This window comes from Sorex araneus, chromosome 5, assembly GCF_027595985.1.
Source record: "Sorex araneus isolate mSorAra2 chromosome 5, mSorAra2.pri, whole genome shotgun sequence".
In the NCBI taxonomy this organism is placed as follows: domain Eukaryota; kingdom Metazoa; phylum Chordata; class Mammalia; order Eulipotyphla; family Soricidae; genus Sorex; species Sorex araneus.
The window spans coordinates 114656892-114671642 of record NC_073306.1 but is presented as its reverse complement, the minus strand read 5'-3'; the positions used below and the strand labels follow the sequence as shown (position 1 = coordinate 114671642).

The 14751-nt window shown below is 37.7% G+C and overlaps 1 protein-coding gene across 1 annotated transcript in view; it reads left to right on the top strand.

Annotated features, from left to right (window-relative positions):
- Window positions 1-1424: 1424 nt before the first annotated feature.
- Window positions 1425-14751, top strand: part of RAD21L1 (RAD21 cohesin complex component like 1) — a 32105-nt gene continuing 18778 nt past the window's right edge. The window contains exons 1-6 of the mRNA XM_004612683.2: window positions 1425-1568; window positions 2548-2677; window positions 3344-3437; window positions 5943-6049; window positions 10741-10911; window positions 12476-12571. Of these exons, the coding sequence (XP_004612740.2) occupies window positions 1425-1568; window positions 2548-2677; window positions 3344-3437; window positions 5943-6049; window positions 10741-10911; window positions 12476-12571 (742 nt within the window). The remainder of the gene's footprint in view (window positions 1569-2547; window positions 2678-3343; window positions 3438-5942; window positions 6050-10740; window positions 10912-12475; window positions 12572-14751) is intronic.

Sequence of the window (14751 nt, the reverse complement as noted above, 5' to 3'; positions counted from 1 at the left end):
TGGAAATTACAATTTGTAGAAAGGTGCATATATTCTTTGCCTTGTTTTAAATGAGGGTTTATTTTCACCCCGACTATTTTAATTATTTTCGTTTGCCGGAGCATAGGTGAGCCACTTACTTGGAGAGGTGCTCAGTGGCTATCCCTGGTTCTGTGCTCAGGAGTGACCCCTGGTGGTACTCTGGGGACCGCAGGCGCTGCGGCGGATGGAACCTTTTTTTCTTTTCTTTTCTTTTCTTTTCTTTTCTTTTCTTTTCTTTTCTTTTCTTTTCTTTTCTTTTCTTTTCTTTTCTTTTCTTTTCTTTTCTTTTCTTTTCTTTTCTCTTCTCTTCTCTTCTTTTCTTTTTTCTTTTCTTTTCTTTTTTTGGGGGAAGTAAACAGATTTCATTTGGAGGTTTTTTGGAAGGAGAGGAGGAAAAGAAAGTGGGAGAGATGGAGAAGAACGTGCTCAAGAGGGAACCCGGGCTTCTCCAAAGGCGGAGGGAGCCCCTACACACACATCCCAGCATGAGATATGAAAGTACACATCTCAAGGGGGGAGATGCGGTCGACACATGTGCTCAGGCACTGCATGTGCTCGGCCGCATGGACGCAAGCAGCACAGAGGCTCGTACAACATATGCGCCTATCATTTATTTTTAAATATTTATTTATTGTTATCAATTCTGTCTTCTGATTCTTTTTCCATTTCTAAATAAGAAAATTTGATTTTACTTTATGAGTACTTCGGAGCCAGGTACCTTTAAAGAGAAGGAGCAAGAGGGATCATACAGTGATTAAAACGCTGTATGCAGTTTTAAAACGTTCTATGCAGCCAACGAGTTCAGCACCGCATATGGTGCCCCCAAGTGACCCCTGAGCATCTCCTTGGAGTGACCAGCCTCACCAGCACCCCTGCAAAAAATAATAATTAGAATAATCATAATATAAGGAAAACTCAGGGCCTGGATGCAAATTAATGAGCCAATACTTCTCAAAATCTTGAGTTTTCTTTTAAAAGGTTTTGTGTGTGCACTTTTCTTAGTTTTTCATATCCTATTGTTCTTTTTCCTCCTAGTTTTTTTCAGCCTTTCTCCTCTATTTACTAATTTAAAGATAACACAAATTCTTTGCAGGATAAAATAAGTAAAATATTAAAAGAGATCACTAATCAGAATACATTTATTTAAACCTAGTGTGTTCCACAATCTAAGAGAGCTCTGTCACCTATTTATAATTTTGCATTTTAAATGGTTTCCTTCATTACATGAAAATAGTTTAAACTGAATATAGATTGAATTAGAAGATAATCTGGGTTTAATAAAATTAATGAAAATTGGTTTTTGTTGCTTAAAACTTAGCATGGGAAAGATTTTTTGCATCAATTTTAAAATATTTTTAATGTTCTTTCTAGTTCATTAAGTAAAACTAAGAAATACAGGCAATATGTTCTACACTCAAGTCCTTATGAGTAAGCGGGGACCATTGGCCAAAATATGGCTTGCAGCTCACTGGGAGAAGAAACTCACGAAAGCTCATGTATTTGAATGTAATCTAGAGATAACCATTGAAAAAATTCTGTCACCTAAGGTATGTCATTACGATTATACTAATATTTACCTTGACTTTTACAGAAGAAAAGTAAAATAAATGTGTATTATCATAAAATACATTTTCGAAGAAATTTTACTTCTCAAATAGTATCTTTGAATTCCTATCATATTTACTGCCTGAAAATAAATATATATGTTGGTTATAGTTGTTTTGGCATAAAATCTGCAACAATTATACAGTGAAATGCAGTAGACTTTATATCAGTTTACTTAATATTCACAATAGCTTTATAGATTTTTTTAATAACCTCACTGAATGTGATAGTTAAAAGCATCAGTTATTGAACTGGTCAGATTTCACTGAATTTATCTTCCATTGCTTAATCATTATGTTGTTTGGGCAAGCTGAATAATTTACTTTAGTCTCGGTATTTTCTTCTGTAAATTGAGGCTGTTGTCAAAGTAATGTATGAAAAGCCCTAAGGACAATTTCTGGCACCAGGAAAAGTACATAATAAATTTTAATCATCATTAATAAATTGAGGTTCAGAAGACTTAGATGACAGCCTCATAAAACTGAGCCAAGGCTTGAAATCAAGCCTGACTGCAGTGTTTATATTCTTCCGGTAAAACCAGTAATAGTTCTGTTTTTTTGTTTTTTGTTTGCTAACCTACCATATTAGATTACAAGGTGAGGTAAAATTTAAGATTCATTTCTACTATATCCACCAGAATATAAATATCGTGTTTTTTTTCTTTGGGGGACTCCTAGTGATGCACACGGGTCACTCCTGGCTCTGCACTCAGGAACCACTCCTGGCAGTGCTCAGGGGACCATATGGGATGCTGGGAATTGAACCTGAGTAGGCCGAGTGCAAGGCAAACACCCTATCCGCTGTGCTATCACTCCAGCCCCAATATCGTCTTTTAGAGACAAGAAGTTCATGTTTTTTTTAATTTTCAAAGAACAGGATTTCTAATTTTTAATATTCTAATGCTTTCAAAATTATTGAAAGGTGAAAATTGCACTTCGAACTTCAGGACATCTGCTTTTGGGAGTTGTTCGAATATATAATAGGAAGGCAAAATACCTTCTGGCAGATTGCAATGAAGCATTTCTTAAAATGAAGATGACATTTCGTCCAGGTATACATTCTATGTCTATTTGTCTCACTTGTCTTTGTTCTTTTGTATTTTTATTCTGGGTGTACTCTTGTAATTGGTAGCTCTTTATAATTTCAAAATGACTATAGTGAATCAGAGTTTCCATTGAGAAAAAGTTTTGTAACAGAAAGTACAAGAAATTTTTACTCATTGAGTCTAGTCTAGGAAAGCCTTCCTGGGGAGATAAAATTTGAGCTCATACTTAAAGATGGGTAACCAGCCCCGTAAAAAGTCCTGGAGACAATAGCATTCAGGCAAAGGGAACTTTGCTAGATAAAGCTAAAAATACACTTGACTTGTTCAGGGAACAAAAAGAACAGTATGGTTAGAGAATAGTGAAGGACGGGAAAGTGTCCTTAGATGATACCACTGATAGGTTTGTAGCACTGCAGAGGCCCTGATTCAAAATTTGGATTTTATTTCAATGCACTGGGGAAGTCACTGAATTGTTTCTAACACAGGAGTTATCTAGTCTGGTTGCGTTTTAAAAACATCACCCAGACTGCTTTGTAGAGAATGAACTTGAGGGGAAAGAGTGGAGTTGAGAAACCAGTTTGAAGACTCAATGGGAAGAAATGGACATTTAGTTGAGGGTTTCCTATTTATATATTATCATTGCTTATTGAATGTGGTTTTGATTTTTTTCAGGACTAGTTGACCTTCCAAAAGAGAGTTTTGAAGCAGCTTACAATACAATAACATTGCCAGAAGAATTTTATGATTTTGACAACCAGAATATGAAGTAAATCATTTTTTAAATTTTCTTGGTATTTCATTGTTTTCATCTGCAGATTTCATGAATGCAGATGGAATGTAGTTAACCAAAAAAATGTACATGAAATTGGCAAAAAAATTAATTTGGAATTTTTAAATACAACTCCAAAATTGTTTTATTTTCTGAATGTGGATTGCAATATTGACAGTGTATTCAGCCATTCAATTAACAAATATTTAATGAGTGCCTTCCATAAGGCAGACACTATTCTAGTTAGGCAATAAAGAGACAGCAAGAAATAAAACATAGTCCCTGGCCTTGTGAATCTTATATTTTAGTTGGGACAGATAGAAAATGAGCAAATAAATATACAATGTACTCATGATTTTTATTTTTAAAAAGAAATAGTAAATAAAATAAATAATAGAGTTATCAAGAAAGACTTTTCTTAAAATATCGGAACAGAAACCCAAAGGAGGTAAAGGAACAAATCATAAAGCATTGAAGGGAAGATTTTCCAGGTAGGGCAGATTAAAAGACCCCAAGAGAACATATCAAACATTTTTAAGAAATAACAGGAAGGCTCAAAATTGGAATGGAGATGAGGTTAGAGAGGTAACTGGGTAGCTGATGTCATAGAGTATTAGAGGCCAGTGGTTCTCAACATATAGCCCCTATGGGTGCCCAGGATATTCCAAAGGGGCCACAGCATGAAAATCCCGTAAATGTGGGCACAAGACTAGGGGATGAATGGGTAGGATGGGGAGAGGAGATGCACAGGAAGGAAACAAAGCTGGAAGCGAGTTATAGTTAGAAAAAGGTTGAGAAATACTGTTGTAACTACACTACGAACTTTTATTTTTCTAAGTAGGGAGCATAGTACGGTTTTCAACAGAAGAGTGATGGGATCTGACTTGATTTCAACTTGCTTCCTCTGGAGCTAGGGAGGAAGCAGAGAACCTGTGAGATTATTGCTGTAGGAAGTGCAGGCTTGTGAAATGATGGTATCCATCATTCTCATTCTTCAATTTTTATTTTATCAAGGTGGTAGCAGTCAAATTAGGTAAGAGCTAGATAAGGCTTGAGGAGAGAAGGGAAGAGTGAACTAATTTCTGACATAAGAATGAAATTATCATCAATGAGATTAGGATACCTGGGAATTTTGAGGTTGAAGAAGGATGAAGGTAGGGCTGGGAGATCATCTCAAAGCACACTCAAGTTCAATCTCTGTCAATGCATGTTCCTCTAGCACCACTGGTGTAGCCCTGATGGTGCCCATCACTCCTAGGCCCATGCACTGAACTGTTCTGCCTTTATAACAGAGGCTAGAATCTCTGCCCCCCAACTTCCTGCCAAAAAGGATAAAGGCAATATAAGTTTTGGACATGTTTATTTCTTCTTTTGAGGAGGTGAGGGGAGAAGGATGAACTCAGAGTCTCACACATGCTAAGCATGCAATCTAGCACTGACCTACATCTATGGTCCTTGGGCATAATTTTTATTATTGTGGTATCATACATCTGAGTTGGTAGGTATATATTATTGGTATGTCACTGTCACTGTCATCCTGTTGTTCGTCGATTTGCTCGAGCGGGCACCAGTAACGTCTCCATTGTGAGACGTGTTGTTACTGTTTTTGGCATATCGAATATGCCACGGGTAGCTTGCCAGGCTCTGCTGTTCAGGCAAGATACTCTTAGTAGCTTGCTGGCCTCTCCGAGAGGGGCGGAGGAATCGAACCGAGGATGGCCGCATGCAAGGCAAATGCTCTACGCACTGTGCTATTGCTCCAGCCCATTATTGGTATGTATGTATGTTATTATATATCTGAAGATTATTATACATCTGAGTTAGTATCTAGTTGAATATCTGGATCTAAAAATAGGAGAGAGGTTTGAAATATCCCACAAGGAAGTATAGATTTAAAAAAGAAAGAGATGTGAGGACTGAGTATTGCCTTGTTGTCAATAGTTGAGAAAGAACTAATAAAAGAGATCAAAAAGGTATAGCTAATAAAGTAGGAGAAAAACCAAAAGAGTGTAATGTTCCAGAGCCCAAGAGAAAAACATGTTCCTTAAGAAAGGAAGTAAACATCTATTTAAAAGCCTTTTTGTTAGGACAAGTAAGATAAGAGTGAGAATTGACTATTGGATTTGGTTGATAAGGAGACCATTTATACATATATCTTTATGTCTAGTGTTAATAAATAGTTAAAATTAAAATTCTTATTTTATAACATACCTATTTTTGTCATAGTGATTTTTTCAGTATATTATAAAAATCACTATATTCTGTTTGCTGGGGCTGGAGCGATAGCACAGCGGGTAGGGCGTTTGCCTTGCACGCGGCCGACCCGGGTTCGAATCCCAGCATCCCATATGGTCCCCTGAGCACCGCCAGGGGTGATTCCTGAGTGCAGAGCCAGGAGTGACCCCTGTGCATCGCCGGGTGTGACCCAAAAAGCAAAAAAAAAAAAAAAAAAATCACTATATTCTGTTTGCATGTTTTTCTCACTCTTGTATTTTTCCATAGTACTACAGAAGTTTCAGAACACTTCACTCTGAACCAAAGTAAACCTGAAGATATCACACTTCGAGAAAATTATAGTAATGATCTACTTTTCCAAGCTGGAAGTTTTGGTAAGAATATTTGAAAAGTTAAAATTATAAGTTATCATCATTATATTTGCATTTTGTCACAACAATGCTAATAGAAATAGATACATCTATGACAGTGGAAGTATCTTTAGAATGAATCTTTTTATTATAAAAAATAAACTTGTTATTTCCTTTTTCTAGTATAGGTGTCATGCCTAGTCTCAATCTTACATTGCACTTTTCTCCTATATTCCATTTATAGAGTACATACTCTATGTCAGATGTCAAGAACATGGGCAGTTTAGATTGGGAGGGAGACATGCATTCAAATATGTGTTGCATATAAATAGTTGCTATATGGTTATGTATGTAGATGTGTAGTTAAATATGTATGTAAGGTATTACATGTGTCACTGTCACTGTCATCCCCTTGCTCATCAATTTGTTCAAGTGGGCACCAGTAGTGTCTCACATTGTGAGACTTATTGTTACTGTTTTTGGCATATCAAATACGCCACGGGTAGTTTGCCTGGCTGTGCCGTGGGGACATGATACTCTCGGTTGCTTGCCGGGCTCTCCGAGAGGGGCGGAGGAACCGAACATGGGTCAGCCACGTGAAAGGCGAATGCCCTACCACTGTGCTATCGCTCCAGCCCATTACATGTGTACTGCAAATAATACTTTCAGGATGATATTTACTCCAATATATTATATAAATTGTGAAATAACAAGTTTTGAAAATAATTTTATGGAACCAAGAAATTTATCTCAGTGGCTTAGATTTATCTCAGTGGTTTTCAAGCTTATGGTTGTGAATTTAATCCCCCATGCAACCACACGTACTAAGCAGGAAACTGCCCTGTCAGCTCTGTTATTTGTGATCTCCAGTTCTGCAGGTAATTTCCAACTGCATGCACAGCAAGGTTTATGTAAGAATCACAACAAAGAGGTGCAATTATGATCCTGAACTGAAATATGTGTGAGCATCACAGCCTGGAAGTACAACCACTGGTGAGCACACGTGTGAGTCCTACAGTGACTCCCAGTGAGTAGTTGTACTACAGTCAAATGTACATGAGCACAACTATAAGAGTGTGATTCCCCAGTAATCATGAGTGCATATCTCAACTGTAAGGGGTGCAGCTTTCAGTAATCATTTTACTGATTACTGAAAATGAAAGCTGAGTGAGATGCAAGTACTGAAAACTGTACAATCCCCTATAAGCACCACAGCTAAGTGTGTGAGCACCACAGCCAGGTGGACGTAGAACCCCTGGTTATCACAATAGTATCAACAAAAATGAAAGGAAAAACAGAAGGGTGGAGGGAATAAAAATGTAACACAATAAAATTAGTCAAAATTTTAGTGAGAAGGATATGCTATAAAATAAATGCATGTTGATTATGAAACAAATTGTTGAGTGTATTTTAGAATCTAAGCTACATTAGATAGTTTGGCTGTATGGCAGTTGTTTGTTTTAATAGCATTTAGCACATTTTATTATTTTCCCCTTACACTCTTTTCTTTTTTGTTATTTTTGTCATTGTTATAGTGATAATAGGAGGCATATATACACTTTAAATATGGTGTTCACTGGGATCACACACTTTTTGGTTGTGGTTCTCACTGGGCATTATACACTTCATCGTGGCACTGTATACCTTAGCTTTGTATACCTTAGCTTTGTACTGCACTCTTGGTTGTAGTATATGCTGGAGATCACACACTCTATTGTGGCTCTAAAGATCACGAAAGGCTGTGTTCTAGAGATTGCATTCAGCATATGGGGCAGTGCTGGGCATAGGACTCACACCTCACTTCTGCAAGGCAGGTGTCCTATCTCTCATCCTTTCTGTCCTGTAGAGTGATATTATTATATACTTTCTATATTAGTTTGAAAAGTCCATGAGAAAAACATCTATACTATATCCATATTTAAATGTCTATGGTACCCAGAGCAGTGGGCTTCTATAGAAAGATAGCCTAAAACTGTCTTGCATTTAATGAAGGAAGATGGTGAAAAAAAATAGAAAGTAATGCTTGAACTATATCTCTAAACTCCACTTCTGACCATTTTTTCCCCTTTCATAACTATTAGGATTTACAGCTTTTGTTTTTCAAGTGATCTATGGAAAATGGCCAATTTTGCAATTTTTGTTAACTTCCAACATGTCATAGATAGACACATTGTAGAACACAATACAAATTATTTACTAGACAAAGTTAAAAATTAAAATGAGCCTTAAACTTCTTCCAATATTTTCCCACATTTTATATGTAGACTGGAGCAATAGCACAGCATGTAGAGCGTTTGCCTTGCACTTGGCCGACCCTGGTTCAATTTCTCCAACCCTCTTGGAGAACCCGGCAAGCTACCGAGAGTATCCCGCCCACATGGTAGAGCCTGGCAAGCTACCCGTGGCATATTTGATATGCCAAAAACAATAACAACAAGTCTCGAAATGGAGACATTACTCATGCCCGCTTGAGCAAATCGATGAACAATGGGATGAAAGTGCTACAGGGCAGTGCTACCAAAAGATTAATTGCCCTCAAATTCCTTTAAATTTTTTTATGTTTAAAAATTAGAAAAGTTTGGGGCTGGAGCAATACCACAGCGGGTAGGCCTTGCACTCGGTCGACCCGGGTTCGATTCCCAGCATCCCATATGGTCCCCTGAGCACCGCTAGGGGTAATTCCTGAGTGCAGAGCCAGGAGTAACCCCTGTGCATTGCCGGATGTGACCCAAAAAGCAAAAAAAAAAATTAGAAAAGTCTATTGGAAAGAAGAAAAAGGAAAAGGAAGTACCCATGAGGGATGAACTTAGTATAAGACTAAATTCCAAATTCCTTTTATTTTTAATGTAATTTTTCTCTGCCTAAGTAAGTGCCTTAAGTCCCTATGACTTACTGATAGATATTCTGCCTATTTTAAAAATAAATTTATTTATTGAGTCACCATGAGAACAGTTACAAAGCTTTCGGGTTTAAGTCTTGGTCATACAATGATCCCACTCATCCCTTCACCACCACCAAAAACCCCAATATACCCCCCATTCCAACCCCTCCCCCTACCTGTGTGGCAGATAATTTCCACATTATTCTCTCTCTACTTTGGTTACATTCAATATTTCTACACCAGTCCCACCATTATTATTTGGAATTTCCCCCCAATTCTCAGATCTGCCAAAAAGGCAACATTAGACAATTTGTTTTTTATTGCTGATTATGAATAGGATATGGTGTCACATGGCTGCCATTGTAGCTGCGTGATCTTGGAATTGTGAAGTTTTAATAATTAAGTCTGGAGAGATTTCTGCCAGCCGACTTCTCAGATTCATTCGCGTGTCTCTGGGATCATGACCTTTAAGGAGCTTAAGAAGCAGTCATAGGGGCCATTCGTAGGCAGCATCTAGGGGTCTCATTGGGCAGGGGAGGAGAAGGAGCGGCTCCACCCCTATCCGGTGAGGCCCCACGTGTCTTGTCATTGCTGGCTGGTACCTGGCTGTCCAATGGGCTCTGGAACATTGTGGCCACCAGGTCGCCAGGGGGAATAGGCGGAGGGACAATTCTGCCTATTTTCAAACTTTTACTACTTCCTTTATTCTATCAACTCCTTGCTTTACTCTTTTCTCTACTCAAGCAAGTGTCTCACCAGATAATCCATTGTAGTTGTTCTCATTTCTATGTCTTCTTCAATTCAAAAATGTGGGAAGAACATAGACTGGTAGACCTGAGTTTGATTCTGACAATTTTCTATTGAGCAAATATTTAGTCCATCATAACAAAGGGCATAATAAAATGCCCCTTTTCTGGTCCTACTTCTATAAGATGTAAGCCTAAAGAGGAATTTTTAGTATGAGTAAAAATTCATGGTTTTCTCTATGCTTGACCCCGTAGTGTTACTATGTGCAAACAATGACACCTTTCTGTGGATGAGTTTCCTTATTTGTACAAGGGCAACAACAGTATCTTCTATTATATAATATAGGGCAAATAATTACAGTTAATGTTAGCTAACCAGTTTTTACTATCTTTTTTAACTTTCATGTCTCCAATTACTAACATATTGATCATTCCCAGTTATTCAATAAATATTTGTTGGATGAATATTGTAGGCCCATTCTTTAATCTTGCCAGCATTTTTGTTGCTAATAAGACAACTATGCTCCTAATTTTTCAAATCTCCATTACAGAGAAACAAATACAGGCAGTTTTCCTGGAAATAACATGAAATTACACTTGCTTAAGAAGTGTAATTCTTAATTCTTATATGCTACCTAAAGTAGAAGAAATTCTTTTACTTCCAATAATTAACTTATGAATAAATTCAGCTATACTACAACTGAAAATTCTATCCTGATGTTTTAATTTCCCACCCCATACTGCATAAGAAACATTAAACTAAAAATCCAGTCTATGCTAATTAATTGAATAACTTTAGTTGATTAATTCAAGTAATGCTTACCTCATTTTTTATAAGATATCTGTAAGAAGATAAATGAGATGCATTTCTTTTGGGGACTTGCCCACCTCTCAGCCTTAGATGTCTGTTCCCAGCTCTCTCCCTTCTAAAGAAGCCGGTGTTCTCATGATTGCTTAAATCTGTCTCTCCTTTTTCATATTTCCCGAAACAAAACTATTCAATGTACACTATAAATAATATAATTTCTTTGAAGCCTAAAATTCTGTGTTTGTCTGGATCACTTACTATTGATCTTATATTCATTCAGGGGAGGAATCTGAAATTCTCAGAAGACATAGCTTTTTTGATGACAACATCTTGCTGAATTCCAGTGGTCCTTTAGTTGAACAGAGTTCTGAAAGTGTCATTGGAGAAAATGTTCTGTTCTGTAACAGTGGAGATGGATTTGGAGATGAAGGAGCTGCAGGAGAAATGATTGGTATACTTTAAGTCATATAAAAATTGGATATTTTTCAAAATGGATATTTATGTTCATCAAATTACTGAAATAAATTAAACTTGTTAGATAAAATTAACATTTAGCATATGTTTCAGTGTCGTTAAATCATTACATATGTTATGCAAGGGTTCAAATAACTAGATTTAAGTAAATGGCCAACTATTTAAATATATCTTCCATGGAGGTTATGAAATACTGCTTTTTGTACTTACAATTCCTATATTTTACAGAGAAAGGAATGAAGTTGTATATGCTTCATAAAATATGCTAAATCATGTACAAAGAACCATTTTTCTTTAATAGAAATGATGGAACAGCTTTTACTTTATATTATGATATTATAAAGTAATCATAGAAATGGTACACAGAAATTTGAAAATACAAATGTGTATATATATATATCTTATATTTCTGTTTTTGTTTTGTTTTGGAGTCACACCCAACAATGCTCCTGGCTCTGCACTCAGGAATTATTCCTGGAGGTAGCTGGGATCCATATAGGATGCTGGGAATCAAGCCCAGGTCAAATGCATGCAAGACAAGAATCCTACCCACTGTAGATTTCACACTTCACCCCCAAATGTATATATCTTAAAGACATTGACATATATACAATGTTTTAAAAAGTTCCCTGTGGGGCCTTAGTGATAGTATAGTAGGTAGGGTGTTTGCATGCAGCCGACCTGAGTTCCATCCCCGGCACCCCATATTGGTCCCCCAAGCACCGCCGGGAGGAGTAATTTATGAGTGTAGGGTCAAGAGGAACTCCTGAGCATTGCCAGATGTGACCCAAAAAATGAAAAAAAAAATTCTCTGAGAGGGCCAGAGCCTCTTCTACACTCTACAGCAGGTAGAGTGTTTGCTATGCACGCAGCCTACCAGGGTTCAATCTCTGGCATTCCATATGGTCCTCCCGAGATCATGAGCAATTCCTAAGCACAGAGCCAGAAGTAACCCCTGAGCATGACCAGATGTGGCCCCAAAACAACAACAAAATTTTTTTTTATGATTACAATTTTTTCTGAAATCTGAAAACTTTGGGGGGGAAAAGTAGAGACTCCACCTTAGATCTCTACCAAAGGAGTTTGAATATTCTTGTTTCTTGATTTTAAATCTAATGGCTTTATTGTTGTTAATTTGTTTGGATTTTTTTGTTTTGTTTTGAGAGCTTACTCCTGGATCTGAGCTCAGGGATCATTCCTGGCAGAGTCCTAGGACCTGTGTGGTGCTGAAACACCATGTGCACCCTAGCTGCTATACTATCTTACCCCTCTAATGTCTTTCTAAGAGGACAATTATCTTGTGTTAGTTTAGTATTTCCTGAATTAATATCTAAAATAGATTTTAATAAAGAAAAGAAAATGAAATATATAAATTTCATATTATCCTGTACAAAACTTGACATACATAAACAAATTTATTAAGTAGGACTGTTTCATTTTTGTATCTCTCACAATTCCTTTCATATGCTATTAATCAATGTTTAGTAGGCAAATAACAAATTCAGCTCAGTGTGACATAACTGTTCATTGTGTCCTTCAAGATAATCTTTTGCAAGATGATGAGAATCTTTTTTTAGAAGATGCGGATTTGAATAGAGAAATTTCCCTGCCTCCTGAGCCTTTACAAACAACAGTGGGTATGTTGAAATTTTTATTTCTGCAAAAAGTGAACAGACCCTAAGATTCAAACTAACTATTAAAACTTTATGGTTTAAGAAGTTTTATAATATTGTGGAAATAATAAAGAATATTGTCTTAAACTCTTAGTCTGACTCTGGACAATACAGAAATGAAAAATGTAGAGGCTGGAGCGATAGCACAGCGGGTAGGGCATTTGCCTTGCACGCGGCCGACCCGGGTTCGAATCCCAGCATCCCATATGGTCCCCTGAGCACCACCAGGGGTGATTCCTGAGTGAATGAGCCAGGAGTAACCCCTGTGCATCGCCAGGTGTGACCAAAAAAGCAAAAAAAAAAAATGAAAAATGTAGAATACACAAGGAGATGGGAGGAAAATACAATGATGGGCATAACCAGTATTGGGTTAAATAATGAGGATTGGGTTTATTTGAAATATGAGCAATTAAAATACTCTACCAAAATATTTTGGGCTGAGAGTTAGTCCAGGTGTTAAAGTGCTTGCCTTGCATGAAGCTGACCCCAGTTGGATTCCCATGAGAACCACCAGAGGCCACTCCTGGGGACAGAGCCAGGAACAGCCCAAGTTTTGCTGAGTTAGCCCAAACTTCCTCCCCGCAAAAAGAAATAACAAAAAAATTCTTATGTTTGAAAACAATTAAAATAGCATATTATAGTAAAAAATTATTAAATGTTTTGAAGTAGTATGGTTATTGATAGTAATGTGATATTTAACCATTGATACACAATTTGAGTGAAATTTAAAATGAGATATTTTCTACATAAAACTTTTGTGAAAGTACCTTAGATAACTTGAGGCATGACAGCCTTATTTTTTTTTAAATTTTATTTTATTGAATCACCATGACAAAAGTTACAAAGCTTTAAGGTTTAAGTTTCAGTCATATAATGATCAAACCCCCATCCCTTCACCAGTGCCCCTGTTCCCCCACCAAGAACCCCAATATAACCCCCTCCCACCCACCCCGCAACTAAATGGCCAATGATCTTCACTTTATTCTCTCTATACTTTGGATACATTCAATATTTCAACAGAGAACTGACTATTATTATTCGGAATTTTCCCCCAACAATCAAACCTGCTGAAAAGGCATCGTTTGATAGTTTGTTTTCCATGGCTGAGAATGAATATTATAGGAGCTATAATCGCGGCTGCGCGGTTTCGGATTTCTGTTGTTTTAGCTCAGTTTACAGTCTAGATGCATTTCTATAAGTCTCTGGGTGCCAAAATGGGTTAGTAGAACCTCCTGGATCATAGTCTTTAAGGAGGAGAGGGGCCGTGTCGTGCGCGGCTGCTCTGGATCTCATCTGGGCCGAGGGCATGGACAGCCTTATTTTTCTTAAGAATTAAAAATATCTGTCACTGTCACTGTCATCCTGTTGATCGTCGATTTGTTCGAGCAGGCACCAGTAACGTCTCTCATTGAGAGGCTTATTGTTACTGGTTTTGGGCTGGAGCGATAGCACAGTGGATGGGCTTTCGCCTTTCACACGGCCGACCCGTGTTCAATTCCTCCGCCCCCCTCGGAGAGCCCGGCAAGCTACCGAGAATATGGAGCCCGCACAGCAGAGCCTGGCAAGCTACCCGTGCATATTGGATATGCGAAAAAATATCTGTAAAGATAGTAAATGGGTTAAGGAGTTTCCTTGCATGTGGTTGTTCCTTATTCTATTACTGACACTACATGTGTTCCCCTGCATAGCTCTAAACATAGAACCAGTAGTAGGCCCTGAGCACTGGTGGTAAGACCCCAAATCCTTGTCCCTAAGAAAAGATTTTAAAGTACCATGAGGGCCTGAAAGACAGTTCATTGGTCTGGAATACGTGCTTTGCATGCAGAAGCACTGGGTTAGACCTCTGAACCACATGGTCCCCAAGCACCAAGAGTAACCTTAAATATAGAGACAGTAGTATAAACACCGCCCTTTATCCCAGTACAGTTTTGGTTTGTTTTGTTTGGGGGCCACACCCAGAGGTTCTCCAGGCTTCCCCTGATGTTTTGCGCTTAGGAATCACTCCCGGCAGGCTTGGAGTACCATATGGGATGCTGGGGATTGATCCTTGGTCAATCACATGCATGCACCCTTACCTACTGTACTATTTCTCTGGCCCCATCTATTTTTATTTTTCAGTCTTTTTGATGTTACTTTGCTTTCTA